General features: G+C 40.7%; 2 protein-coding genes across 2 annotated transcripts; one reads left to right on the top strand and one right to left on the bottom strand.

Annotated features, from left to right (window-relative positions):
* The first annotated feature begins 425 nt into the window (after positions 1-425).
* ostf1 (osteoclast stimulating factor 1) lies at positions 426-9,659 on the top strand. The gene is made up of 10 exons (XM_061071490.1): positions 426-613; positions 4,464-4,510; positions 5,642-5,692; positions 5,909-5,972; positions 6,090-6,143; positions 6,377-6,484; positions 6,751-6,800; positions 7,088-7,166; positions 7,395-7,493; positions 8,565-9,659. Exons 1-10 carry the CDS (start codon positions 580-582, stop codon positions 8,621-8,623), a joined length of 645 nt encoding a protein of 214 aa, XP_060927473.1. The 5' UTR covers positions 426-579; the 3' UTR covers positions 8,624-9,659.
* Positions 9,660-10,209: 550 nt separating this feature from the next.
* mapkapk5 (MAPK activated protein kinase 5) lies at positions 10,210-25,197 on the bottom strand. Its single transcript, XM_061071652.1, has 14 exons — positions 24,340-25,197; positions 22,304-22,377; positions 19,495-19,570; positions 18,215-18,312; positions 18,016-18,124; positions 17,687-17,776; positions 17,186-17,281; positions 16,981-17,061; positions 16,691-16,878; positions 16,242-16,362; positions 15,945-16,075; positions 15,572-15,687; positions 14,823-14,927; positions 10,210-14,220 (listed from the first exon to the last, which is right to left on the bottom strand). Exons 1-14 carry the CDS (start codon positions 24,373-24,375, stop codon positions 14,126-14,128), a joined length of 1,416 nt encoding a protein of 471 aa, XP_060927635.1. The 5' UTR covers positions 24,376-25,197; the 3' UTR covers positions 10,210-14,125.
* Between the last annotated feature and the right edge of the window lie 642 nt (positions 25,198-25,839).

The following is a 25,839-nucleotide window of genomic DNA, read 5'->3' as shown; positions in this document are numbered from 1 at the left end:
CTATCTATCTATCTATCTATCTATCTATCTATCTATCTATCTATCTATCTATCTATCTATCTATCTATCTATCTATCTATTTATGTAACTATCTATCTCCAACTAACTTGTATCTATCTATCTATCTATCTATCTATCTATCTATCTATCTATCTATCTATCTATCTATCTATCTATCTATCTATCTATCTATCTATCTATCTATCTATCTATCTATCTATCTATCTATCTATCTATCTATCTATCTATCTATCTATCTATCTATCTATTTATCTATCTCCAACTAACTTGTATCTCTCTCTTATGCTCTCTATCTATCTATCTATCATGTGTTGCTCTCTCTCTCTCTCGCTCTCTGTCTCTCTCTATCTCTCATCATCCTGTTTAGCAGCAGTTGCAGGTCGGTGTTGTGCGCATGCGCAGTGCGACTCGTCCGCCTCCCTCTGAACTTCCTCGTTGGCAGCAGCTCAGCAGCTTCTCTTCTCTCTGCAGGAACCAGTGAGTCCAGCTTCTCTTCTCTCTGCTGGGAACCAGTGAGACCAGCGAGCTTCTCCTCCTTCTCTCCTCCGAGTCCCGCCAATGTCGAAGCCTCCTCCCAAACCGGCCAAACCAGGTAAGACCACCGAGCTGAAGCCACGGGAAAACCCTTCGAATCCACCTCCGACTTCTGTCCTCTGCACGCGGACCACGCACCTTGTCGTGGGCGGGGACCGGGTCAGTGGGTCCCGCAGGTTCGTGTCGTGTGTTCGGGGAACTCTGATCTAACTTCTCCGTGACTTCCACCGAGAGAAGCAGGTCCACGGAGCCGCGGAAGCAAGTGTCCTCGCTGCTGACTGACAGGGAGATCCAGCTACAGGCCTGTGCGTGTGTGTGCGCGTGCGTGTGTGAGTGTTTGTGAGACTTCCCTATTTCTCAATAAGAGTGTTGTCATCGGTGGGTTCCGATGTGCTGATCAGCCTCTGGTCAGTGACTTTCCTCTCGACTTCCTGTCTGTGCTGCTGTTTGAAACCTAACAGGAGGAAATGTGCCTCATAATCACAGAAAGTCAGGTGCCGGTCATTTCCCCTCATCTTTAATATGCACTCTTTATTAAGACTTGTGGGAAATGGATCTATTGGCAGAAATTGAGTATAAAATAATCCTTGTGATGAATTCTCTGGTGTGTTTCATCTAAATTCTACGAATTGTTGTTTTCTTGCCCCAAGAACGGACCATTTATATTTAAACACTTTATATTTACACCAGGAGTGTAAACAGGGGTCTTCTCCACGAAGGCAGCCATGTTTTTTTACAGTAACCAAACACCTTTTGAATTTTTAGGACAACTGAAGGCCTCAAGTTTGGAAGGGGAGGGTGAGGGGCATTCAGCTGCAACACACAACTTCACCACTAGATGTCACTAAATTATACACACTGAACCTTTAATGGGCCCATTGAGACTGAATTTAACTAAGTTTTTCAGCCAAGTGCTTCAACTCCACTTGCAACACTGTATAATTTGAATGAAATTCCCTTTATATAAATAAAAGTACAGAGTCCATCTGTTGTTAGAGTTACTGGGCAATACAACAATACAAATTATTATTGCATTTTTCAGATTTATTAAATGTTAAGTTATAAAGAAGAGATTTAAACCACAACCTTCTGGAGCAAAAATGTGTCTTTAAACGTCATTTAAATAATAATGTGACATTTAACATGATTATCAACTGATAATAGTTTTGAATCCTTTTGGAAGCAGAAATTGCATTTTATTAGGCACCACTTTTCAATAACCAAATGCAGTCTAATACACCCAAGTAAATTACAACCTGTGCAAATATTAAAATGCTACATTTAGTTGAAAGCGTTTGTATGCTCGTTTTCTGGGATGTAGTCTGTGGTACAAATCGAAGGTTGGCACCGGGTAGCGAAGATTCTCATGAGGGGAACAAAAAAGTAACCTGTGAGTCATCGTCTCTGATGAAGTCAAAGCTGTTAGCGGCACATGATGTCATACTCTTCTCGGTTATTCATGAGTCGACTCCATGACCCCTCACCTGGTCGTGAGGACAGATGGCAGCTGGATGCATTGTAGGAGAGCTGCCGTCGCCATGATGCCTCACATGGACAAAGCTTCTCGTCTCTCACGAGATGTGAACATCCCAGGATTCAGGTGTACGTTACACAGCTGAGGATGTGTAACGTACATTCACTAACTACATGTTTTGAGCTGCATGGCGGGCCGGGCAGATTATACTAGATATATTTAACATGAATGTGCTGATTCAGAGATTTGAGAGCAGTTCCTCAAGTTTCAGAGACAGATGGCTTTGGTCTCTATCAAGTTTGTCTAAATTAACTGTGGTAGTTTCGGGACTGCTGGTAACTGATCCTGGTAACTAATTCAATTTGGAGCTGAATAAGTTGATTAATCGATTGGTTGATTAACAGAAATATAATCATAGTTGCTTTAGGTTTTTGGCAAAAAACAGTGAAAGACCTGTTTCCTCAGGGTGCTTTAAATAGTCGCAGTTTGTTTTGAACTAGTTGCTACAAGACATTTGAAGACGTCGCCTCCAGCTCTACAAAGCTGTGATTGGTATTTTTTGTCAACTGTTTTGACATTTTGTCGACCAAACAATTAATCGATTTAGTTTATTAAAAACGTTACAGTTTCTGCTCTAATGGCTCTTAGGGAAGGTTGTGGTGGTTAGCATCTGGGGTCGGGCTTCATGCAGGAATGAAGTAGCCACCCAGATCTGACAAGTGTTTAGGAGAGACTAGAGCTGTGGAAATTTCCTTTGCAATGAAACAACCTAGATGGATATCATTACAAATTACGCCACAAGCTGATAAAAGTGTCCTGATAACATTTTGTTCTAACTGAGAGGTGATTTTTCTTCTCTTTCTTTACATGATGTTAGCATGAGTAAATCTTTGTGAGTGCCCGGGGAAGCAGAGAGAACCTGGACCAGTCGGCACAGGCTCTTGTGTGTTTTGAGCGACATGACCGGGCCTGCAGAGAGAACACATTCTTTCTGAACAGAGCTCAGCTTGTGCAGCGACTCAGACTCTCATTCTGACTCACTGAGACTCTGTGTGTTTACTAAATAGGAACTTTGAGTAACGGCAGAGGGGAGCTGTGCATCTGTCCAACGCTCAGTCCTGGCCGGCTTCTCTTTGCTGTCTGGAATCAAATTTATCAGTGTCAGTCTCACAGGAAGCTGCTCAATAATTATCAGCAGCTTTAGTACAACTTCTTTCAATTCTGGCTCAATTTTTGTTTGTTTATGTAACAGGGACAACACAGATAAACATTGTAATGCAAGAAGAAATAATGTAACTGATGGAATGATTTTATCAATATTTTTCTGAAGTTACGAGGAGCTGCACAACTTTGACATCACCCAGTTTCAAGTATAATCTAGAAGAGTGCATACTTCCGTCAGAGAAATCCAGATCATTATCCAGATCTGCACCAAATATCACCAAGAGGATGAAAAACAAATATCTGTTTTAGTTTCGGTTCAGTGGTTTTTATGTAATAAGGTGAACTTAAGGGGGGGGGGGATTCTACAAATCAGATGCAAATCAAAATAATCAAATAAAATGCTGCTACTCTGGCTTTTGTTGTGTCCTGAACCTTGTATTAAAGCTACAGTTCAGCATTCTGTAACAACTTGGTCCCAAAAAAAAAAAAAGGGTTGGGAGGGGGGGGGGGTCCAGTAAATGTTTGAGACCTTTGTGCACGTCTGACAGCAGCTTCCTTGACAATAAGAGCTTTGACAACCAGACAAATGGTTGAGTGACGTCAGTAGAGTGAAGCACTGAGTATTGTTTATCTACAAATCAGATGCAAATCAAAATAATCAAATAAAATGCTGCTACTCTGGCTTTTGTTGTGTCCTGAACCTTGTATTAAAGCTACAGTTCAGCATTCTGTAACAACTTGGTCCCAAAAAAAAAAAAAGGGTTGGGAGCATGTCACTGTTTCTTTAAGTGATTTATCTCGGTCTCTCTGAACTAGTTCAGCTTTCAGCTTAGGCCTCAACCACTCTGGTTGCATTCCAGCAGCCGAGCCAACGCCAGGCTCGACTGTGAACCAGCGCAGCCCCAGGGCCGGCTGCCTCAGGGCTGCACACACAACCACCAGCTCCATGCTCCCTGCACTACATGTACAAGTGTTAGAGGTTGTAGAGTCACATGCTTCACACAGATGGCTCTTGAAAATGAATTGATAATGTCCGATTTTATTATGTGTGTGTGTGTGTATGAGGAATTTACCAAAATAAAGCCAAGATTATTTATACTGACTCACCTGCAGACTCATTGTGGTGAATGAAGCGTGTTAATCTGCAGGGTCGTGACAGCGTGTGTGGTTTCATGGAACTATGTCTCTTCTCAAGTACAATGTGACCTGATCACATTTCTGCTCTAACCTGCCACATACTGATTATCAGCCTGTGTTTTTCTCATTCCAGGCCAGGTTAAGGTGTTCAGAGCATCGTTCACCTTCGACCCCAGAACGGTAAGAGCCTCATATTGAAGATTGATTGTTTTTCTAATGTTTCCTGAGTGTTGAAAACCATTTATTGAGTTCTTTAAAATCAGATTAAATACTGTTTCATCTGTCAATAGATTCATTCCACACATGGGTTTCAATGAGTATTTCGATTAGCAGTGCTTCTTTGTGTATTTGCTTAATTTTACACTATATTAGTGTGTTCATCAAGCTTTGTTTTATTTGTGTGTTTTACAAAAGTTTTTGTAACTTGATTTGGTGTCATTAACATTTAATGAAACAAGAAATTGCATTGCAAAACTCTTGCTTTATTGAATCTCTGCCTTGTACATTGTGCAGATTTTGCAACAATGAAGAAGGATATTTAAACCACATATTTAGATGCTGACCTCCAGTGATGCTTTGCAAAATCAAAACTCAAACATGGTAAAAAGAAAGTGATACAATGTCAGAATTAGACTGTACTAATGAATCATTTAAAATGTGTGAACATAATGTTTATATTCAAAACAAACATGGAGAATAACTTCGACATTTTTTCAGTGAAATTGTCAGAAAATCCCTGTACTGGGGAAAGATTAATTCCAAGCAGTGAATAGTTTAAAACATGCTCCACCAGATTTGAAGAGGGGTGGTGATAAATGAACGAGATATTCAGAGCACGGTCGTATAGGAAAGAACAAAACGTGACATTAGAGAAGCTGGAGCCAGTGAACCTGCTTTATATTGGAAAGTTATTGAAACGATGAATTTATGATCAGAAGAGTATGTGAAACCTTTTCTGTTGTTTCAGCTGTAGATGAAATGCAGCAGTAATAAAAGCAACTCACCCAAGAAATACCTCTACAGAAGAACTATTTATGTAAATAAAATAAAAACTTAATACAGCTTCTACCTCCTCCATCCACACTTGTGTGTACAATCAGTAAAATGTATCAGTGATGATTGTTTCAGTTGGTGGAGGAAAGGGGAAGAAGCCGGGGAGGAGAAAGTGGGTGAAATGTGACACTAAACTGCTGTGAATACGTAACACTTCTCAAAACACGGCTCAGATTATCTTAGGTTTCATTTTTTTTAAATTTAGTTTGAGGTAATTTGACACTAACATTTTCTCATTGTTAACTTTTTGGTTTCCAGCCAGACGAGCTGTACTTTGAAGAAGGGGACATCTTGTACATCTCGGACACAGTAAGTGAAACCTCAGATTTGTCTTTTTCACCGTATCCTCGTGTTTCACAAAATTAAAATAACTTCTTCCTCTTTTTTTTTGCCCTATTTGTATTTTGTCATTTTCCATCGTCCACTGTCATTTCTCCATTCTATTTATACTCCTCTGCTCCGTTCATCTCATTAAACTCTGGGATTTTATTAAAACGAAGACTTCTGCATGACTTTTATCCCCAGAGTGACACAAATTGGTGGAAGGGAACGTGCAGAGGAAGGACAGGACTAATTCCTAGTAACTATGGTGAGTACAAGTTTAAATGTCATAAGGTGTATGTGGTGATTGAAATATAATACAGACCTTTGTCTCGTGAAATGTTCCCTTCGACGATGAACTAATGTTTTTGTTTTGTGTCTTCAGTGGCTGAGCAGGCAGAGTCTATTGACAACCCAATGCATGAAGCAGCCAAACGAGGTGCAGATTCAGCTACTTCCTTGTCTTATTTATCTGTTAAATGTTTTTTGAGACATCTATCTATGTTGTAATACCGTCCCTCCCACACAGTTGTGTCTTTGTGGCGACAGTAAAAGCCGCTTTGGTCCTGTTAACATCTTTTTTCCCTTTCTGCTCACACACTGTTCACATTATTAGTACCCATCTCCTTTCGACTCTGTGTGTTTATGGCACATATTTGTGTGTTTGAACAGGAAATCTGAGCTGGCTAAGGGAATGTTTGGAGAACAAGGTTGGAATTAATGGGCTGGATAAGGCAGGAAACACTGCCCTCTACTGGGGATGCCATGGAGGACATAAAGGTAATATCTCTGATAGGAGAAAATGCACCAACAGCTTTTTGGTGCAGTTCATCTTTCATTAACAAACACACATTATTTTCAAGTTTATTTGTGACATGTAGACAGATTTTTTTTGATGACAGAAGTGAAGTAGTTAAAAACAGGAACTTGTTCTTTGAGTGTTCCAGTTCAGTAGTGACCCTCCATTGTTCCTGCTTGCTTTTGATGTGTCAAGTGTCATTTGATGTTCAATTTCTCACGTAAACTTCTCTTTTTCTCTCTGCCAGATGTGGTGGAGGCGTTGCTCGGACAGTCCAATGTGGAGCTCAACCAGCAGGTGAGATGGGTTTTTAAAAAAACGTAAAAAGCACATTCACGAATAATGATAATAGCTTGGAGTTATAAAGCATCTTTCAGGGTGCCCAAGGTTAGGAAAACTTTGTCCTGGGACAGACGTGATCACTATGAGCGGTTTCCACTTTGGTAGTTCAGTTTTGAATATGATGCTGGACCTGAAGCCAGTGAAAATGGATTAGAAGTACATGATGCAAATGGAGTTGGATAATATCAAAGTTGATGCTCGGCAGGGGGGGTTGGCAGTGATGATGTTGTTTTGTGTCTCAGAATAAACTTGGGGACACGGTTCTGCATGCAGCGGCCTGGAAGGGATACTCCGACATTGTGGAAATGTTGCTGAACAAGGGTGAGTTTGTCATCTTCGGCTTTTTTTTATGTTTATCTGTAAACGTATCAAAAAGGGCGTTAAAAACAGGGAGAGTTTCAGAAACATTCGATCAAAGCTTTTGTGAGTGTTTGACTCCAGATTGAGGAAATAAGGACATTTGGTCTGTGCTCACATGCAGTTTTATTTTTGGGTTAGGGTGTGTCTTCCTGTATGTAGTTTCTATTTTGTTGTGTACTTTCTTTTCAGATGCGAGGACGGACATTAGGAACAATGAGAACAAGCTGGCTCTGGAAATGGCCACAAACGCTCAGTGTGCTACACTTCTCAAGAGGAAGCAGGGAAGCAGTAAGTACAGCTGCCACTAGGGGGCAAACTTGCAGCACTCAAGCTCGGTTTTACATGCACCTGCATGGTAATATGCAGAATCTGTGGGCGAGTGAACCAGATTTTCTGGTTTTTGGTTTGTAGTTTTGACCAATCAGGTTTGGCTTTGGTTGCCCACAGGTAAACAGTCCATGTGGAGAGCAGAGCAGGAACATGTTGATCAAAATGCTTTCGCATTCGGCCTCTTCATTTATCTGCATTCATACGCAGATAGCTGTAAATAGAGTTTGACCTATAATGTTGTCTGGACCTAAAACACCTACAAAAAGTATCTGTTTGTTTTGTGTGGACTCACCAGACTGTAAACAGTGACCAACAGAAGATAAGAGACTTACCCGGCTCTGAATATCCACTTTCCAAGGGCTAATTCATGTTGGAAAATATATTAAATAAATATAATAATAAGCTCTGCAGAGTTTACACAACAAGCAAGGGTGCTCAAAATGGAACAACTGGACGCAAGTTCAAAAAAGCCAGGACTTATACAAAGAGGGGTTCCATAAGACGATATGAAAAAAACAAGCCAGAACTAAAACAAAGAGGTGCTTCATAAACTGTAATGTGAAAAAAGACATGAAATCATCATCTGTGTCTATCTGCTGTGTCCGTCCGCTGTAGCAAACTCCCTGTTTGTCAAGGTCACAGCAGTGAGACACCTGGTCGGTTGAATTTTCCCTTACTGTCATGTGACTGCCTCATGAGATGAGCCCTAGTATATTATCCTGCATAGAAATGTCACCTGGGTAAAGTCTCAGCTTTTGAATCTATAAATATAATGCCCATGTTGTATTGTCATGTCTTGTGTAAGCAGCATGAACTAAAGATATTGTATTTAATCAAAGTTAATATTCCTGTTGAAAACTGGAATGAGGGATAAGGGATGAAGAGGCTCTTTATCTAAAGGACCCCTTACAGTTCTGTTCTGTTTAATTGTTAGTGTTCACAGAAGATGTAATAGACGTAAAGTCACAAGGTTTTGAAGATGGGTATTTAAAAAATACTGCTGATAACTGTTCTTTTGTCTTCGTACAGCCCACATCCGCACAATCAGCAACGCTGAGGAGTATCTGGACGACGAGGACTCGGACTAAGCTGAAACGTTGGCGCTGTCTTCCATTGGTAGTTGGCGGGCTGGGAGAGTTTTTATTACAGACCAAAAATGGATTTGCTGCTCTGTTTTCATCTGTAATTCCATTTTTGTTCTATTACCTTGTACAAACACCTCAGTCCTCGACCTTCTGCATCGCATCAGTGTGAATCTCACAGCATTGGATTGATGCGGTGTTACTGTTTGCCCGTTTTTCCAAAGCTCATCTCCATGTGCAAGGAGTTGGTCTTGGATCTTCGGTTTCACACTGCGGGCCGAGGGGCAGAATTTACAGTACATAGTTGTGGAAAAGGGACCAAAGCTCTAAGAAGCACATTTCAAGCGTAGAGATTATGATTAACCTATTTAAAGTGGGAATTAAAGTGCCAGTGCAGATTAAAGGATTGATCAGGTCTGTGTGTAGTTTTCAAGCTCCCCTGGAATTCCTGAACTGCAGAGTCACCTTAACAGAATTGGATGAATCTCTTGATGCTTTGTCACCACTGAGCATAGTTTATGTATATTTATGTACATTGGGGAGGCAAAGCAACACGTGTAATATTTCCCTTTTTAATATGAGACATTCCTGTGTTATCTGCTCGGTCAAATTCAAAATAAAATGGGCCTAATGGGGGAAAGATTCAGGAAACTGTCATGTATGGTAGTGATGCTCCCACCTTCACAATGTGATGTCATGGAATCTCACCTCTCACGTTTTGTGCTGCAGGGATTTTGGTCTGTGTTGTAACATTTCCACTGCTGTTAAACACCAATCAGCTCAGTGTAACTAAAGAAAACTCTGTCCTGTGTAAAAACCTTTGTTTCGTCTTTCTAGCTTTTGATGGTTAGAATTCCATCCTGGGAGCAATTTTTCTGGTTTCATTGCTGTTTTCCTACAAAGGATATTAAAGTGCCTTAAATATGTGCTATGTCTATGGTTCTGTTTCAATGTGAAAATGTCATTCTTCAGATGATTTAGTTTGAGATTTCTATCTGCTTTGTCTTCGATCTGCAATAAATTGTTTTTAACTTAAACGTCACATTGAGCAGATGTCTTTTAATCAGATAGCAAATAGCATGAAGTACATATGTCTGCAAACTTTGACTAAATGTTCAAATAAAAACCAGACTAGATGGTAAAAAAATGACACTTAGTAGAAAGGCTAGTCTTATTATCAAACCACATTTAAATTCACTAGATCCAGGTTATTATTTTGATCTGGACCAAATTGCACAAATTCATAAATACCAATGTTTGACAATTATTAACAATTACAAAGAATCCGGACTCAGCCCTGATTCGGCTACACATCAAAGTTCAATGTGTTGTTCCTTGGGTCATACTCCACCCCTCTGTGGAACTTCACAGGAAATAGGTGGAGTAGTTTTTGCGTAATCCTGCTAATAAATAAACAGATAACAAACTAGAGATAATTCCTACTTAAAAAGCTTCAAGGAAAACCCATATTCCACTCACTACTGAGAACAAATGTACAAACGGACCCATTCTATACATGTAGGTTAATACGATTGTCGACTGTATATTAATCCAAGCAGGAATTCACACAAAATAAATCCTCTGAAAACATGTTGCAAAGTCAAAGAATTCCTTTATTAAAAAGTCAGCATGTTGATGACATTCCAGAGAATGAGAGAAGGCAGAAAAGGCCAAAGAAAAAAGACATGACAGAAAATACAGCGAGTCCTTGGTGACGGGTTTGGGTTCATGCTACATAACTGCAGGAGAAATAAAAACAGAGATAAAGCAGAGAAGAGGCTCCGGACTTTGAAATGATTTTTTCCAACATAGACAAGAACGGCAGGGGAAACACAAGCAACTGGTATTTATCAAGAGTGGTGACAAAACCATATCTGCCTTTCAGCTCTTTTAAAAGAGATGTTATTCAAAACAAATAGAACAAGTTCGATCCATGTTGAGAGCCTGGATAAAAACAAAGTAAAAGTTCAAAAGTAAATCTGAAATGGTTTTCATCGAGCAGATAAGAAGAAGAGAAGAGTTGTGAAAAATTGAGGAATTTCTGGTTAAGTCGAAAGCTGGATAAACTTGAATGTAGGTTTCCCAACAAGAGGATACAGTGGGAGGTAGCATCTTGAAAATCAACTGCTCTCTGGGTTTTCCAGTAGCACAGAGTCAGACTGAGCAGCATCAGGTGACTGTGTCCGACCTTCAGTTTCCCATGGGGGTTTCATTGTTCCAGTTTTCATCCTGTAAAGTCTCCGTACACAACTTTACAGTGCAAACAACACTGATAATTCACTGCCCCTCGACAATAATGCTCTCTCAGGCCGCAGAGGATATAAACTCTTGTGAGTTGTGGGCGGGGAAGAGACGGGAGGAAGCAGATCTGATGCATTGATTTGCTGAACAAAAGCTTCAGCATACAGTGACCCACGCGTGCACACAAAGAGAAATTCATTGTAAGGTCAACAAAACAGCAGCATTTATTAGGCTCCACCCAGAAGATGGGCTGATTCTGTAATACCACTCAAACATGAATGATCCCACATAAGATGAATCAAAGGCTTCTGCACAGTTAAACAAATAAGGCTGCGAGTGGGACCAATATCGTCTTGGTTTGTTGTTCAGTCTTTTACAAAAGTCAAAATATTGTGAAAAATCTCAGCCTCTTCAGATATCTTGTTTTTGTCTGACTAACAGATTCATTTTCCATCAGTAGACTCATCAATTAATCAGCTGATCGTTGCAGCTCTGAAAGCATTAGGAACCAACACATTTGATTTATGGTGGAAATATGAATGTTTCTACCCCTTACATTTACACAGCTCGTTAAATCACATGTTCATTTTCGAAAAACCACAATTCACCATTTTACACGGGCTACGCCCCGGACTACTTTGTGGCCAGGGCCTGTTGCCAGGCAACTGTCAGAGACAAGTGTCTATGCCCATCTCAGGAATATATCAACCGTGAATTTTGGTTTTGTCAATTGACTCTCGGGGAAGAAATACATTTTCCAAATTGTCGAACCACCCTTAACATCTCAGTTGTGAAATTATTATTATTTTATAGCAAACTAATGCATAACATTTTTTTAAACGATATGATCGATGATTTCAACGCGTTTCCAAAAAATCTACAACCAGCATTGTAAATTAAAAACGTTCACATTATCACATGAAAACAAGAAAATCCCAAATGTGAATCACTACTGTTGATTATTCTTGATTTCCATCTTCATCCTGCTGTTTTGTTTTGTAACGGATGAGAGCAAGTAAGGATTGAGACGCTGCTTCACCAACAAGGCACATTTGAGCGTTAAACTTAGCCGTGTTATATTAAGGCCTTTTCAGACACGAGCTGAGGTTATTGTTCAGCTTTCAAGGGAGACAGAGTCCCGATGACCTCTCAGAATCATGTTAGTAATGATCGCCTTGGTTAGCTTAGCCTAAATAAGAAATACAGACATACAAAGGAAGGCTTGCACTCTATCTTCATGTCAGTTATAAATATAGTGGATCCTCGCTGTCCTGAACTTTTCAAGAGCTTTAAAAAAAAACAAAAAAAACAGCCCTTTTAACCATAAGACAAAGTATTTTTCACGTATTTCAATTTTTAAATGGTTCATTTAAGGAGCGGGAAATCCTTTGAATCCTTAAGAGGAACCTAATCCTCCAGTTTGTCTCAAAATGTCCGAAACCACCAGAATTGGAGAAGTGTGGTTTTCACCGGAAACATATTGCACCAATGTCTGCAAATATACACTTCTTCATTTAGATGAAAAAGATTAAAAATCACATGGTCATCTCAACAGGGAAGTATGTTCACTGATAAAAATCTGCATAAACGTACAATTTCAATCAGAAAAGGGGGAATTTCATAAGAAAGTGTCACGCATTTGTTTGAAATAAACAAAATGTGTTTGAAACAATGTGAACAAGAGAACACGCACTTTAATCCATCTAACTGCTGCTCGCCGCCAGCAGGGCCTCATTCACACACCTCAACTGGAATCCCTTCTCTTAAACATGTCTGTGAATAAATAATATCAGATAATATCAGAGCAATGAAGATTTCACTCTGGCTAATCAATGATAAGATATGAAATAATTAACTAGAAGCTGAAGATGAGTGACTGTGTTCAGTCTGTAATACTAACGACCTGATGCACACTATCCCACTGCCATGTACATGCATGCATTATGGATGCATGTTTAAACCACTGCTCTATTGCACATTCAGCAGGTTTGATAAAAGCTGACATCCTCACAGACTAGATCAAGAATGCTGACTGATCTTTTCTTACATTGCACAGAGTGCCTCTCGTAGTTCTTTAAAAACCACTTAAATATTCACTGACCCTGGTCTGAATTCCAGTGGATACAACTTAACGTCAAAGCAACTCGAGCAGATTGTGGCTTTAAACGAACACTGAACTTAAGACCTTTCAGAATCACATCATAAATAATCAGCCGAGCGAAAAGCTGTTGCGAATATGTGGAATTATTCAGTCGACGGACACAAACTTCTGAAGCTGACAAACGGTATCATCATCACTTCATGCACACGAGTAGAACTGAGCTGTAATGAATCCAACATGAGTATGAAAAGTTAGTCTTCACCTTGGAAATAAACAAAGAGAATAAAATCTTAACTCAATGTCCAATTACGGGTTTTTTTTATACTTCGACCCCAAAATGTGGGCCTGAAACCTCCCTTGAAAGGAGGAGACGTTTAAAAGCTCAGAAAGAAGGTTAGTAAATTATCCTTTAGTTAAGATTTGTTTGTCAACAACACGTTGATCAACATGAGTCAGAAAGAAAGCCAGCTTTAACAAGAGGGTCGTGAAAAAATGAACAAAATTGAGGTTTCATTTTTTTTCATTTCATGACATTTTCTTTTACCTCCATTCCCACTTCGCTTCGACCTCGAGATAACACAGAGGTCAAAGGTGTAGTTGCACAAAAAAAAAGCAAAAACAAAAATCGATATAGTTTAAACACAGTCTGAGAGTCAGACGCGTGTTTGGAAGAACAAAGTCACACAGACGACAGCTTCTCAACTTTAGAGCCCGCTGCCAGGCTGCAAGTAGAAAATAATGGAACTCTTCTTCTTCTTTTTTTTAAATAAATAATGTTATTAGGATGGTTAAGAGAAAAATAAAAGAGAATAAAATTACTGGGATAAAAACAAATGATATCTTTGACAAACATCTAATAAAAATTCCCTCCCAGAAAATAATTTCTTTCACAGATTTTTTCACTTCTTTTGTCTTTTTTTTGTTGCAAAAATGAAAATATAGTTTTTTTTTCCATGTTCTTTGCAAGTGTCCATTTAAAAAAAGCATTGTAGTACCAATGAGTCCTTTTTGAAATATATCTACAGCTGTACAATAGGTCTTGCCAGTGATTTCATGAAAAAAACAAAAATTAGCGTTTTCCTTTTACATAAAAAGCGTCTTTACAGACATGGGTTAAAAAGGGTCATAATAAACAATAGAAAAAGAAGATAGAAAAACTAATTCTGCTAATGACATTCTTGGAGAATCGTCTTTTCTTCAATGGCCTGTTTCACTATTTCAGCCAACTTCAACCGGTCGACTTTATCTGAGAAGGCTCGTCCTGCAACGGAAAAAGGTGGCGGTTAGAAAACCTGTAATAATGAATAACCGGAGGAGCAAACAATTCACGTAAAAAGAGTTAAAGAATAGTGTTGATTTGGAAAAGAATCAGGACTGTAATGCTTAACTAATTATGCAAATCACTCATCTGCTTCGTAATCTATTAGACTTTAACCACAGAGACAAAGACAAAACATACTGACCCTTGTTTTCTGTTGATAGTCTAAAAAAATGTAGCTGTAGTTTTTTTATATAACTGATTCCTGTATTTTTTCAGTTAATTGTCTGAGGCTTGATTATTTTATAGTTTAACCATAAACGTATCAACAACTATGTATAAAAACTCAAAAACAACCAAATATAGAGCTTGAATTAGGTTATTATGTACATTAATGTTTAAATTGTACAGATAAATATCATCTTTTCTACATTGTTCATTTTGTAAAATAAAAATGGTTCAGCGCATATTCTCAAAACAACGCAACTTTTCAACTAGACGTCAAATGGGAAAACAGCTGCTTTGATTCTCGTTGAATACTCAAGGGGATAAAGAAAAGGTGGAGGGCATCTGCTGAGGACAGATAGAGAGGAAGTGGTACTGACCGTCCCAGCTGAGCCCCTGCAGACCTTCTCTCAGCTGTTTACAGTCTCTGTTGAACCTCCAGGCGTCGTGCATCACCTCGTTCAGCTTCTCGTCCTCGTTCTCTCCTGGACAGACAAAGACATTCCCCTCAGAAGCTGCCGTCTTTCTCCCTCAGCCATTTTGCATTGGCAGGAGAACACTGTCTCAGTATCTACAGCTCATGCAGCCTGATGACAAATCGAGGCGAGAATCTAGAGAATCGCTGAATCATAATAATAACAAATATAAAAAGGTGGGCAAGAAAACATGAAACGGGTGATGAGTCGTGATAAATAAGAAACACTCAGCACATGTCCTCATCAATCCTGTTTACATCAGCCACACAGACCAGGGCAGAGCTGGGAACCCATTTAACACTGCGGCTGACAGGACGTTATATTTCAATTTCATTTCAAGTGCTTCAGTACTAATTATTATTGATAAAGGTCTGAGAAAATCCATTAACAGTTGATCATCTGTTTCCTGAAAATAAGTTTTGTTTTCATCTACAACTGGAAGAAGAATAGATATTGATAGAGAAACAAATCTACTGAAAACACACTCGTCACTCATCAATCAACAAAACTTCAGAAAAGATTGTACACAGTTCATCTGTGGTGTTCTGTGTTGCATCAACCTTCAAGTGTCTTTGCAGTATTTTTCTTACATAAAATACTGGTTGCATGTCTGTGTTTGGTGTAGTTAGTTATAATCTCCATGTTTTACTAACCAGCTTGTGGTAATATACACTGTGCAATGACGTCTCGTAATTTTTCCAGCGCTACGTTGGAGTCTTCCCCTCCGTTCTCTGGGTCGTGAATGAAGAAACCATCACTGGGCTTTGGGCTGCGACAGGAACACCAAAAAACATTTCGGACTCAAACATTGATATTTAATTAAAGACACAGATGAACCAGGGCTATTTCCTACATGGAGAGAGAAAGAGCCAGTGAAGCAGTGACTGAAGAGAATGAGTGTAATCTGTGGGGCAGTGTGTCTAGACTGGAGAATACATGAAAACATCTACTTTATGTCTCAACCGTTTTAAATATAAAATGAGAAAAAGCTAATGGAAAAAGAATTTGACAGAAGATGAATCATACCCAAGAAGTTTCCGCTTCCTGAGGATCGGGTTGTTGACAGAGTTTAGAGGCTTCAGGCTGACGTTATGATCCTGAATCCTCATGTTGGCCAACTGCTCTGCATGGGCCTGCTGGATACCTGCCACTACAGCCTGGGACAGATCATCAGAGGAGAGGAGGAAGACACTATAATGCATGTTATGATAAAGGAAGACCACTGACGACAGGGGCCCCTGCTGGTGACTTCGTTCAGGAACAGCAGGACGACCGAGCAGCCTTGGTGCAGTGCGACTCTTTCACTTGTAACTTCCCACTCACCTTGTCCATCATCATCTGGGCGGACGGCAGCACATTGTCCAGCGCCTCGGTGCAGTTGAGCCACGGGTGATCCAAGACTCCCTCGATCGTCAGCCTCTCCTCTGGCTTCACCTTCAGCAGCCTGAGGGAAGCAGGTGAAGAGGGGAGGGGGAACAGAGGGATGAGGGGATGGATGGAAATAAGGAAGAAGGAGAGAAGGAAGGAGATTTGGGATGTAAGACAAGTGGGGATAAAAAAATACAGGAATAAGACATAAGATGCAAGCAGGATTCTGATCACTTTTTAATACTAAAAAACATCTTAAACTTAAAAACATCTTTCCAGGTGTGTTTCAGAATTATATTCAACATGTCTCATATGTTTGACAAGGGTTAAAAAATGTAATCAGGGTAAACTGTGTGCGATTCAGTTGTGACGGTGTAGAGACATAAGAAGGGAAAAGGACTTACTTGCGAACAATGTCCTTGGCCATCTCTGAGATCTGGCTCCACTCGTCTTCAGGGAAGTCGAAGCTGGCCGTCATAATCTTCTTCCTCATGTCCTTTGGGATTGTGCGACTGTGGTGTTTGGAGTAAAACGGGGGATAGCCACACAACATTACGTAGATAATCACGCCAAGAGACCACAAGTCACAGCTCTGGAGAAAGACAAGAAACATTTATTTAAGAAAAATAAAATCAGCATTAAATCAAATATGAGGAACAAGACTTAAAGTGAATTGATGCGTATGTCAACAGACCTTGTTATAGGTGTAAGGAGTGGGTGAGGTAGGTATAATTCCAGACTTTTCCTTCTGGTGTCTTCTTTGAGCCTCAAGTACCTGAACAGAGACGGAGTCAGAAGGGAAGCATCAAAGACCCTAATTTAATAATCATTTTTCTGTTTATGATGTTCCAGAGACATCAAGACACAAACACGTTGTCTGTGCTGTGTTTGCTTTTTACCTGAGGTGCTACGTAGTAAGGGGTGAACTGAGGGGTCATCAGGTCTCCTTGATCAATTTTAGCAAAGCCAAAGTCACACAGCTTCACAGGCGCGTCCTGTGGAAGAGGCAGAACACAGAGTGAGAGGGATGAAAGTAGAGCAAGCAGAGGAATATACTTTAGTGGCTTCTTCTCATAAAATCTTTCACTTAGCTTATATCTCAGTGGTTTCATAGATTTTCACTTGATAGAATGTCTTGTATCTGTCACAGTAACTGCATATTGGATATTTCCAAACCTTCATCACCATCCTGGCCACAGTCTGACAGATTTCCTCATCACAGTGTTTCAAAAAGTAAAGCACAGGCTGCAGACTTGAAGTCTAGCAACGATTCTATTCATATACTGTATTCTATGGGTCCAGTGGATTTGTCCAAAAGTACAAGTGGTGAGAACTGTGGTGATTTTTGTGATACTTCAACTGCAGCATTTACAGCTGAAATCTGTGAAACGTCCACTTACCAGAGAGTTATCCTTGAAGAGCAGGTTCTCTGGCTTCAGGTCACGATGCGCAATATTAAGGGAGTGACAGTGTTCCAAGGCTTGACCAATCTATAGGAGGAAGAGATTTAAGACTGAATGAGCACTGTGTGTGTGTTATTTAATATCCTTTTATTTATCATTATCATATTTTAATGCAAAAATATGTTTAAAAATGTACCAGAAAGACAATAAAAACAATTCAAATACTACAGGGCACAAGGTGAGACATACGTTAGGATCAATAAATGGCTTTTCAGATGTGTGTGTGTGTGTGTGTGGTATGTGCACACGTGTCAGTGTTCACCCACCTGTTTAGTGACCTCGCTGGCCATCTTTTCAGTAAAGTGCCTGTGCTGACTGATTCTGTGGAACAGCTCACCGCCTTCCATCATCTCCATAACTATGAGAAGCCTCGCTCTGTAAAAAACAAAACAGAAAGGAGGGGATGATCAGAGGAACCTGAGAGAGGAGGGATGGATTTATCAAACACACACACAAGCTCTTTACCTTGGACTAGACTCATGTGGGAACTGGACACTATTAGCGTAAACCTCCAGGATTTGCACTATGTTTGGGTGTTTGGCACACATCATATGGAGACGCACCTGTGTGGAACAAAATCAAACACGGAGTAAAGAGTACATTTTCAGTTTTTTAATAATAAAAATTAAATACAACACAATGTCTGTTAGTCCTCATGGGAATCACAAAAATGAATTAACCCGTGTTTAAGCTGAATCTAGCATTTGAAGTTGTTTCATCTTATTGCTATACAATAATATGTGTGTCTACAACATCCAGTTTTAACAAGCAAGGTGAGTGACGCAGTACATTGTCATACCAGAGAAGAAACTGGGTGATGGGCTTTTTTACAGAAGATATTTGATAAGTCACAGCAGGAAAAGCACAGGGTCCTGGGCACAGCTGCACTGTTTTCCTGCAATTTCTGGACTGATCGATAAATTTGCTCCAAACGGTTTGACCTGCCATATTAAAAAGACAGTGCACACAATGGATTCTTAAGTTCTCTACAAATGTGGCAGCTGCTGCTTTGTGTGGGCATCAGTTGAAGATGTTGTTTACCTCTACTACACCTCTCCTTTGAATGCCTAGGAGCTGAAGGTTGTTTAGAACTTTAGTAAAAAGGAGCTCTGACACAACAACTGCAACAGGTTTATCTTTATTCAGTCGTATTTGTCATTGCAAGAATCTGCCGAAAGAACTGTTAAATAAAACAGATTCTACAAACTGCAAATTATTCAGCTGACAATGAGGAGGCATCTGCCAACTAATTATGCAGCGTCAGTCTAAGCAGAGAGTAATTTGCAAGAGGGACCGAAACCTTGTAGACCAGAAATGCAAATTGGCCTCATCCTTACACGTACTTAACCTCCACCCTCTTTTAAAAAGATAAGTGCCTATAAAATATTTTGTTTCCGGAGGTAATAACAAGTGAGTATTTGTTAGTCAGTGACAGCTTTCACAGTTCAGCAGTGAGAACGCTGGTGTGAAGTCTGTGTTGCTTGTTTTGACTGGATGTCTCACTGCTGCTAAAGCTGCTTGATCAAAACAGAAGGCTGCTAATGACATGGAGAGGCTGCGAGACAAACTGTTCACCGCAGGAAGACGGCGTCGCAGACAAAGAGGCACAGGAGACAGATTGACGAGGGAGCGGGAAACAGGAATTAATAAAGACAGATAACAGGCGGGCAGACGGAGCATATTGATACGGCCAAAGACAACAAACAACAGGCATTAATCACAACCGCAGCGGAGATTCCTCTAACCTCATTTCTGGCCTTGGGGCGATCAATGAGGATCTTCAGGGCCAGGCGTTCCTGAGTCGACTTCTTCACACAAACTCTGAGCAGGAAGGGAAACAAGAGTCAACAATCACAGAGCACGATACGCCAATTATTGTCATTCTGCAGTGCCACAGGTAAAACGCTGTAGGATGGATGAGTTTAAATACATTTCTGTAAAAAGGTATACATAGCTAGGCATGCATCAACATTCATATCGGTATGATACAGAGACATCATCATCATAAAATCAGGTCACTTCTCTAAATATATCAATCTGTTCCCTATTAGCTGTACTGCTTATCCTTTGAGGATGCAGGGACGTGATCCAAGCTGACACACGGCGAGAGAACACACTCGACAGGTTATTTCAGGAGCGACATTTTGATCAAGATTCTCTAATTAAAGCCCACGCAGCCACGGGGCAAACATGCAGACTCCAGTCAGCAGGTTCAAACACATGGCCATCTTGCTGTGAGGCGAGAGTGCTAACCACTGCAACAACCACAAATTATCTCAAAGGCCATATATTGTTTGATATGATGCCAGACAGTCTCAAGTCTTTTCCTTTTGCAAAACACAGCTGAATTAATGTGGTGTATTGTGTAGTCTTATGAAATGACAGGAGCTATAAGCCTGACCTGACATTTTAGTTTTTTTTCTCAACAAAAATATTCCCATTAGTGAAGCATCAACTGGGGAAAACGAATATTACATTTTGATTGTAGATACAGATCCATTTTCAGCAGATTGGCAAATCTGTTAATGAACTAATGAGTTCAGCTCCAGTGGCTGTGAACAATGTTTAGCAGCACGGCACAAATACTTGTCGGGTTTTATTTGTCCAATTTTTGAATGTTGTTTTGCAGCTGATAAACTTCCGCACCCTTCTCAAAGTCTGGGTAATGTGTGCTGTGAAATAAATGTATTCCAGCACTTTATAAACACAGACAAAAGAGAGCAGCTGACTATGTGGAGCTCAGAACTGTATTTTGTCAACACGACAGTTTGTTATGGGGAATATGAATCAGGGCTGCATGTTTGTAACAAGAGTAAACCAAAGAATATCCTCAATGGGTGTTGTATATTTTTCATTGTGACATGAAATAAACTGAAAATCCCTGGCAATGGTTTTCTTCAAACTGGGATTGTAACAGTACACGTTTGGACCACAGACTCAAACATGCTTCCTTTTCTAAAAAAGCTCATTAACTCCTTCAGTGACTCAAATTTTAAGTCGACTTAAAACAGTCACCTCTGGCCCTTAAACTCAGATTAGACTATTAAAGCTTTGCTGCAAGAAACATTCTGCGTAGGCCAAAGTTCAGTTCACTGGAAAGCAATACCTAATGAATCACAGTTAGACGGGGGGGGGGGGGGGGGGGCTGGTACAGTCACAGTGCTATGAGACAGGAGGAAGTGATCTTTAGGAATGGATAAAAAACTAGACAAAGGTCTGAGTGGAATGCAGAGTCAGAAAAATAAATAGCGGGGCTGAGTAAGATTTGCCAGAAAAACAAAGAACAAGTGCAGCTTATATCATAGAGTTGAAGAGTATGTTGACGCAGAGACCTGATGAGTCAGTTTCTCAGTATTTTTGCCACTTGAGGCCAAAACTCTACACATGAGAAAATAACAGGTTGTTCACTGCTGATCCAGAACTGGCTGGGATAGCTTCAAAGTGCCGAATGGGCCGGAGGAGTCTGTATTAGACGTTGATATATTACAGCTGGAATCAGCAGGACACTGCACACAGCCTAAGTGGACACGACTGGACTCGGAGCACTCGCTGCCTCGCCGGGACGTCTTGTAGTAAATGAATAAATCTCAGGATATATACATGTTATTTATACGAGCACATAATGTCAGTGATAGCTGAGGCAGGAGAGGAGAATACTGATTCGCACCGGCAGCTTTAAGAAGTGGCAAACAGCTGCTTTTATCACTGAGCCAATGTCTGAACATGACAGAGATACTCCGAACAACACTGGAATTAACTGGCGGTGATTCGATTTACAGCACAACACAACTCCAGTCTGTCCTCCAGATTAACCACATAACTCTGTGCATAACAGTTTAAATGTAAAAACACTCGAGTCATTGCTGCTTATTGGTAGTATTACACACAAATGTGCTGTCCTGTTATTCCCCTTGTCTTAGAGTGGGAATGATTACAAAGAAGAATGCAGAGGGAAGTGCACAGATTAAAAGAAACTGCGGAGGTTTAACCCTGGTACATAAGGACATCCACTAGCTTTGACTACTTGAGCTGAGTGCAGCTTCTCAAAAGAAGGTCAGCTGCTTTGCACAGTTTCCTCTATAGCATGTTGACAACAGCCTGCAAGAGCCCGGACACAAAAAAGAAGTCAAAAACAGACCACGATCCTTTCACTCAAGGGGGTGAGGGAAAGACGCTGAGCTGGATTCATGTCTCAGATGCTGTACCTACGTGGATTGTGTCTGTGCCATGACAGCCACCACTCGGTTGTGTAGACGCCATCAGAAATATCAGTCCTCTATTCATGTCTGATGTTTTTCATCAAGATCAATGTAGGTCGGATTTCTCCCATCCTAAATAACGCCAGTTCCAAATTGACAGCTCCAATAAGAGTATCCCTTTCTCAGCAAGTGATTTCTCAACCACAAACAGATACTATAATGATGTCTTCTGGTTCAATAAAAAAAAGAATCTATGCAATATTGGCCCAGCAGCATCAATCTGACACAGCCCACACACAGTTAAATCAGTAGAAACTGTGACATTTAGAAGGTGAAGAAACACAAACTGTCTCACCTGACTGGTCCACTGATGCCGGCTCCCAACTTCTGTGTCCAGTTTATGTTGTACTCATCTAGAATCGATGATTCCTGTTGGGAACAGAAACCACATAAAAATACCCATTAAAAGTTTGAAAGAAAATGAGTCAATGAGTCAAAATGAGGCAAACAATTTAATTAACTAAAACTCTTGCTAATATAATAATGAGACTATGGATCCCTTTCACTTTTCCCAGGAATCATTATAGTTTTACGTCATGCAACACAATCAACAGCCCAGAGCCCACTTCCATCCCCCGGGGAAAGAAAAGCCAAACACACACTGTAAAAGAAAGACCACTCCCAATCATTATCACAACACAGGTCATCAACTGAACTGGTTTGTCATAATACAGACTTTAGAGTTTCGCTGATTCTACAGACGTTCTACTCAGTGAGAGCAGCGGATTGTGTGATAGCAATCTAAGCCATTTCTACTAGATACTTGAGAGTGCTAATCCTTCACTCATTATTCCTGAAAAACAGGAATGTCAGCTGCTATGAAACATCTAAACTGTATAAATTGTATATTTAGTGATTGCTGCTATAGAGGGATAATAGAAGAGGGATGGGATTCTATCCTGGAAGAAGATGGTTGAAATGGTTGAAATCAAGTTCTTACAATAAAGACATGTGGTGTTTTTTTTGTTTTTTTTTTAACCTTTGTCAATTTTTCAGTCCAGTCCAGTTTTTCATTTCCAGTCTTGGGGAGGTATTTACATAAAAACTGTTCAATGACCCCTCATCTGTTTAAACTTGCATGTACCTAAAATTCAGGATGGTTAAATTATTAAAATAGCCATTTTTCTGAGAACACGTTGGTCTCGGCCAACTGAATATGAAAAATCAGGAGCCACTGCCAACTGGTGGCAGTGAGTCGTAGGGAGGAGACACGATACCATCATGTCTCCATGTCTCCTCCCTATGACTCCTTTCTAGCCTCTTCACAGCTCTGTAAACGCAATGAACTTCATGATAATCAGGATTATTATGCAACACAAACTTAGGTGCTCATATTCCACACACAGCTGCACAGAGATCTGACTTCCTGTCACCCATTATCCAAGATAATGTGACCTCATTACCAATTGGCTTAATTAATTGGAGGTTTTTCCAAACAAGATATGAACAAGTTCACATGGAATTGGCAAGGTTTGTAAATAAATGCAAAACCACATGCACCCTCAACAGATCAGCTGCATTATATTTAATACAATACACAATATTAACTTGATTCCTGAGAGCAGTCAGTTTAGGCAGAAACTACACAGGCTGTTTGCATACTTGGATCCAAACCTCGTAACTAAACCTGTTCTGAGAAAGTTAGTCATGCACTCCAGGTTACCATGATCGTTTCGTGGTTCAGGTTGTGCTTCAGGTCAGGACACCAGAAAGTCTGGATTAAGCAGCTACACCACTAATCTTTTTTTTCTCATGACAATGGCCCCAGTCTGCATGATGGGTTTGTTCCAGTTTCCAGGTACTACTTCTTTCTGCGAAACCTGGGGCCACTGGAGATCACACATTACTGCTGACATAGCTGCCCTGGCAGAGACACATTGACACGAGCAGTTCCAGGAGCAAATCCCAGAGCCAGGGACAAATGGAAATACTGGCTAGTAAATGACCATGATCCTGCCAGATAGATTCAAGCTCCATAATGTTTGTCATGAGAAACACTTTTCCACGACACACTTTTCAGGTACAAAGAGACAATGGGTGAAAAGTCAAGATGACTTTTTTTATTGCAATCATTACTAGATGGTTAGGCAATTAAGATACATAGATAGACGTAACACCAACCTATGCAAAACCAATAAAGTAAGTAAAACAAGCATCTGCAGTAGTCTCCAATCCCAACAAACATGTCCACCATGTTCCCTTGATGCTTCACTGGTTTGTTTGTTTTAGAGACAAAGCCGATCACTTCAACAAAAGCAAATTGACAACAATAGCAAATTGACAGCAATATCTAGATGAACTATGATTCACCTTTGATTGGGTTTAAATTACCTTAATGAACTTGTCTGCGTTGTTGTCCTCCGACATGGTGTCCTGCGTCCCGTCGAGCTCAGCCAGGTGACAGTGGAAACAAAGCGTCTTTCTCTGACCTTTATAAGTTTCGGGTCTTGCAAACCTGGGCTGGGACCGAGGTTTGTTATATTGTCGCTATAAGCAGGACACGGCCATGGGGGCAAAGCGATGTCCGGCCACCGATCAGCCACAGACCCGAAGCCCACCAGCCGCTGTGATGGAAGGGTAGGTCGGCCCAGCTCGGCTCACCACGTCGGGGTCCGACTCGCTCGTCCAGTCGCCTTGAATCCACGGTAGTGACCATGTAGATCGTCAAACCACGAGCGAGGGGACCAGAAAAGACGGAGAAGACAAGTCCAACAGGGACCACCCCACAACCACTTTTGGACGGGCTCAGAACAGGGGACCAGACGTGTATTTTTAGCCGGCGCAGGGACAGCGGGGCTCGGCTAACGCTGCGGACACACCGGGGCTGCTAGCAAGGGAGCGGAAGGTTACACAACAATGGGGACATCCACAGATAACCCGGGGCTAGAGATACCAGCAGAATGTCCTTGTCTTCGGGGGACGCCGGGTCGCTCTGACACTGTGGGCACACCGTGTTCCCAAAGCAGCCTGTTGTGTCGTCGAGTCGAGCCCGGTTGTTAGCTAGCGAGCTAACGCTAGCTCAGCTGGTGAGTTAGTTTCCCAGCTCCACTCACAGCCCCGGACAATAATAACATCTTTCCCCGAGGAAGTATAACAACCGTGAGGGTCCGGGCACAGAAGCAGCACCGTATACGTGACTGGGAAAGGTTCAAGGAGAGAGACTGGTTCCACTAATCCCACAGCTTCTTGTCAGTGGGGATACACAACCCGAGTCGGCACTACGCAATAGCAGCCCGAGGATAACGCCTGATGGAAACTACTCCCCCCACCCCTTTCATAAATCCAGGCAAAAATGTTGATGTGCACTTTTCCCCTCCTCTATTGATGTATACAGATATGTGGCATTTGTCAATTTCAGCATGCATTTAATGCGTTTAATTGTTAGTAATTTCAATCAAATAAGTTTAGGACGGCCGCATCCGGTGGGTCCTTGCGAGGTCCCAGTTGGCAGATTGAAGAATAAACCAGTGGATGCAAACAAAAACATTCTGGACACAAACTCACTAGTGAAGATAACACTGGTGTGATCGCGACGTTTCCTGTGACCTGTCACTGTGCTGCAGCCCTAAAGTAAACAAAAACAAATACACAAACAAAGAAGCAGAAATTAAAGAAGTACATTTTCTCCACTGTAGTTGTGCTTCATTTTAGTATTTGCATTTTCTGGGGCTTTTATACAAAGGTTTTACTACAACTGAGGGCAAATATTGTACTTTACAACATTGAATATTTATCTTAATAAAAAAAGGCGATGATGATTAATTGACTGATTTGTAATTTTATCCATAAAATAGATTGGAGTACTTTATTAATCCCAAATTGACATTGCAA

The sequence above is a fragment of the Limanda limanda genome, chromosome 5 (genome assembly GCF_963576545.1).
Source record: "Limanda limanda chromosome 5, fLimLim1.1, whole genome shotgun sequence".
In the NCBI taxonomy this organism is placed as follows: Eukaryota; Metazoa; Chordata; class Actinopteri; order Pleuronectiformes; family Pleuronectidae; genus Limanda; species Limanda limanda.
Note: the sequence above shows the minus strand (reverse complement) of the source record. Positions and strands in the feature narration are given on the sequence as shown.